The sequence below is a fragment of the Lissotriton helveticus genome, chromosome 12 (genome assembly GCF_964261635.1).
Source record: "Lissotriton helveticus chromosome 12, aLisHel1.1, whole genome shotgun sequence".
Taxonomy (NCBI): Eukaryota; Metazoa; Chordata; class Amphibia; order Caudata; family Salamandridae; genus Lissotriton; species Lissotriton helveticus.
This window is the reverse complement of record NC_136073.1, coordinates 664830792-664834114: the sequence shown is the minus strand read 5'-3', so window position 1 is coordinate 664834114 and position 3323 is coordinate 664830792. Positions and strand designations below refer to the sequence as shown.

At 48.0% G+C, this 3323-nt stretch overlaps 1 protein-coding gene across 1 annotated transcript; it reads left to right on the top strand.

The window, feature by feature from the left end:
- Positions 1–520: 520 nt before the first annotated feature.
- Positions 521–2772, top strand: LOC144798344 (leukotriene B4 receptor 1-like). The gene has a single exon (XM_078669180.1). It carries the CDS (start codon positions 805–807, stop codon positions 1903–1905), a length of 1101 nt encoding a protein of 366 aa, XP_078525306.1. The 5' UTR covers positions 521–804; the 3' UTR covers positions 1906–2772.
- The last annotated feature ends 551 nt before the right edge of the window (positions 2773–3323 follow it).

Below are 3323 nucleotides of genomic sequence, written 5' to 3'. Positions count from 1 at the left end.
GGCGCACCTGCAGCTCATCCCGTGTCCCGGCAGAGGGAAGGATTGGATATGTGCCGCGCCTTTCACTCTGTTTGCTTTTCCATTGGTAGAAAGCTGGCTCTCGCAGCAGGTGCATTCGGGAATCTATTCCTCCAGCATCAGCCGTATACAGGGCTTGGCGAAAGCTCCGTAGCCCCTTCAGGCTGAGAAAGGGGGTTTGTCCATCGGGGTATCCAGGCTGGGGGTCGGGAAGCACTGAATCTTCCCGCCACCTCCCTCTGCGGTCAGACCACAGCTCCAGGCACATTCCATTCCAGCGTTCCGGAGCTTCCCCACGCCGTGTGTCACCGCCCTCAGGTGCCGCTCTGCCAGAGGTAACTGCTCGACTCAAAGCCTCTCATTGTGCCCCTTTGTTGTTTCTGCTGTGGCATCTCAGCTCCTCCCAAGTTCGGTTCATCTATGTGATGGTCGGAGAAACCCTTTGTGTATTGCAGTCTCGCCTTTGGATTCTTCTGATTAAGCATTTTATAGACATTAGACATCGAAAGGGTTAATTCCTCTGACTCCACAACACGGAAGCCGTGCCTGTGAGCATCCTTTAAAGTGGGAGGAATGTTTGGAGCACCTCTCCTCAGTCACCCACCATGCAAAGATGAGACATGTCCACCCATCGCCTAGACTTTACCAGCTCGAAAAGTTGGTTATTTCTGGAAGCTGGTTGGGAGTCAGACCATCTGTCCCTCCTTCAACAGAGGGAGTAAGGGCAAACAGCAGCAGAGTCTTTCGTGTTTGCCTCTGAGAAGCACGGATTCCAACACTATTCCAATGGGGCTTGAGCCGAACACCATGCTTGGATATGACACCACTGCTACGACGGGCTACAGTCTGACTGCTACCACTGGGTCCAATCTGTATACCACCGTTTGGAATGACTCCGCCAAGGCTACCTCTGCCACCCCCAGCCCTGTGGCTGTGCCGCTGCTGTATGTCCTGGTCCCCAGCCTGTTCCTCGGAGCCTGCTTTCTTCTGGGCATCCTTGGGAATGGGTTGGTCATCCACACAATCCTGTTCCAGATTGGACAGCGCTCCTTCACAGTGGTGCTCCTGCTGAACATGGCCGCCGCAGACTTCATCGCCCTGGTCACGCTGCCCATGTGGATCCACTCGCTGTGTGACCAGTGGGTCTACGGGCTGCTCTTCTGTAAGTTCTTGACCTACGTCATCTACCTCTCCATGTACGCTAGTGTGTTCTTCATCACGCTGGTCAGCGTCCACCGCTTCCTAGCTGTGCTTTTCCCATTTTTCCTCCTCCGCTGGCAGAGGAGGACTATCATCCACGGGGTCATACTGGCGACATGGGCGATGGCGCTGGCGTTTGCGTCTCCTGTTTTTGTGTTCCGTTCAACAGTGGAGAGGAACGGCACCGTTCAGTGCTCAGGCCGGATCTACAGCTCCACCCAGCAGAAACTTGCAATCCTGCTGCTGGAGACCCTGGTGGGGTTTGTCCTCCCCTTCTGCGTGCTCTCAGTGTGCTATATCAGCATCCTGAGGAGGATCCAGCATCTGAGATCCCGAAAGAAGATCAAGACCGAGAAACTCATTGGGAGCGTGGTCATCTCCTTCTTCCTCTGCTGGTTTCCATACCATATCTTTAATCTGATGCAGGTCTCCTCATTGCTGATGGAAACGTCCAACCCACAGGCAGCTGCTGCTGTGGATAAAGTGGTCAAAGCAGGGAATAATATTCCTGGAACCTTTGCGTTTATCAGCAGCTGCCTCAATCCCATCCTATATGCCTTCGCTGCACAGAGTTTCCGCGGGGGTCTAAAGGCAACCAACTTTGCAAAGCTTTTTGGCCAAATAACCGATGACATGTTGGAAAAGAAATCCACTAAACACTGCCGCATCTCTGATGGCTCTCAGTGACTGCAGTTCCCCTAGTCTACATGTCTTACTGGTTGTGTTTTTTGGGGAGGTGAAATGTGGCTTGCCTTTGCTCTTTTGTTGATGTGTATGTCCCTTTGTAGCTGGTGTGCAGGTTTTGATTATAAGAGGAGAGATGCAGCTTCGAGTTGGGTCCTGTTTTCAAGATAAGACTTGGGAACATATCGTAGCCTAATAGTAGTGAACACTATTTTCACTAATATTTTAGGATGTCCTTATTTAGTTAGAGGTTACAGAGCTAAATGTTACATTATTAAAACAGTGTTTCTTAACTGTTGGTCAGAAGTCAATTTGTGGTGGATCGGAAAGTCCAAGCAATAAATAAAGATGCCTTCAAATTCTGTATTTATATTGTCACATTTGCTGCTATGCTCTCTATCAAATTGCTGCTTTTTAACATGGGGATTGGTGTTTACTTTTCTTTCTATTCACTGCACAGTGAGAGGAGGTTGCAAAGTGAATTAAGTGACAATCTTGCTGGAGTAAAGTGAGTGCAAAAGGAGAGGCTGTAGGATGTCATTTGTTTTGTTACAAAGCAAAATGTAAAATACTTGTAGTTGAACCATACACTTTCAGCAGTTAAAGCAAACATGAATTACTTTGTTGTAAATCCTAAAGTGCTGGAAACAAAGATTTTAATAGGATCAAAACAAATCGAGACACTTTACTTAGAGTTTTACTGATAGTGATGTGCAAATGATAAATATTCACTGTCTGTGCAAATTTAGTGCCCATTTGAATGGAAAATGTGCTATTTGTAAATGACATTTCACTACTGCTCAATGCTTTATTACATTACAGGATCGCCTGGCTCATGTCCTTTACGTGGGTTGCGAAATGTATTTGTAATAAAAATAGGGTAATTGTTCCAAAAGGTTTGGGAAGCACTGTATTAGAATGTTGTCCTTAGAATGTCCATCTGCAAATCGAATTAGACCTAAACATGGTCTTCTCGTTTGCATCTATGTCTTCCAATAATGAAACAGTTACATTTTGTTGGGAGCTGAGGCTCTGGTAGGAGCCTAGGCTGTGTGGTGAATGGTCATGTTGAGGTCGGCGGGGAGGACAACTTTAAAAAGGTTTGGGAGAAGAGATGGTTACAAAGATATGCTGCACTATTATGCAAAATGCAATAGGGCAGAGGTGACAGTGTGGCATACCTGTTCGGAATTGGGGAGAGGATGCGACAGCGTCAAAATGAAAACCCAGGATGTTCCTGCCTTCTGTAAATCTGGCTAGTGGTAGGTGAGAGGTTACAGGGCTGTTAGTGACACGTACGGGTACTTCCTATCGGGGCACGGGTGCCTGGTGCACTGTGGGCCTCTGGAGCCTGTTATATCTGGGGCATCAACTGGTTGCTTTTCACAACCCCCTTTCCATCATGCTGTCTGGGTTGCAAA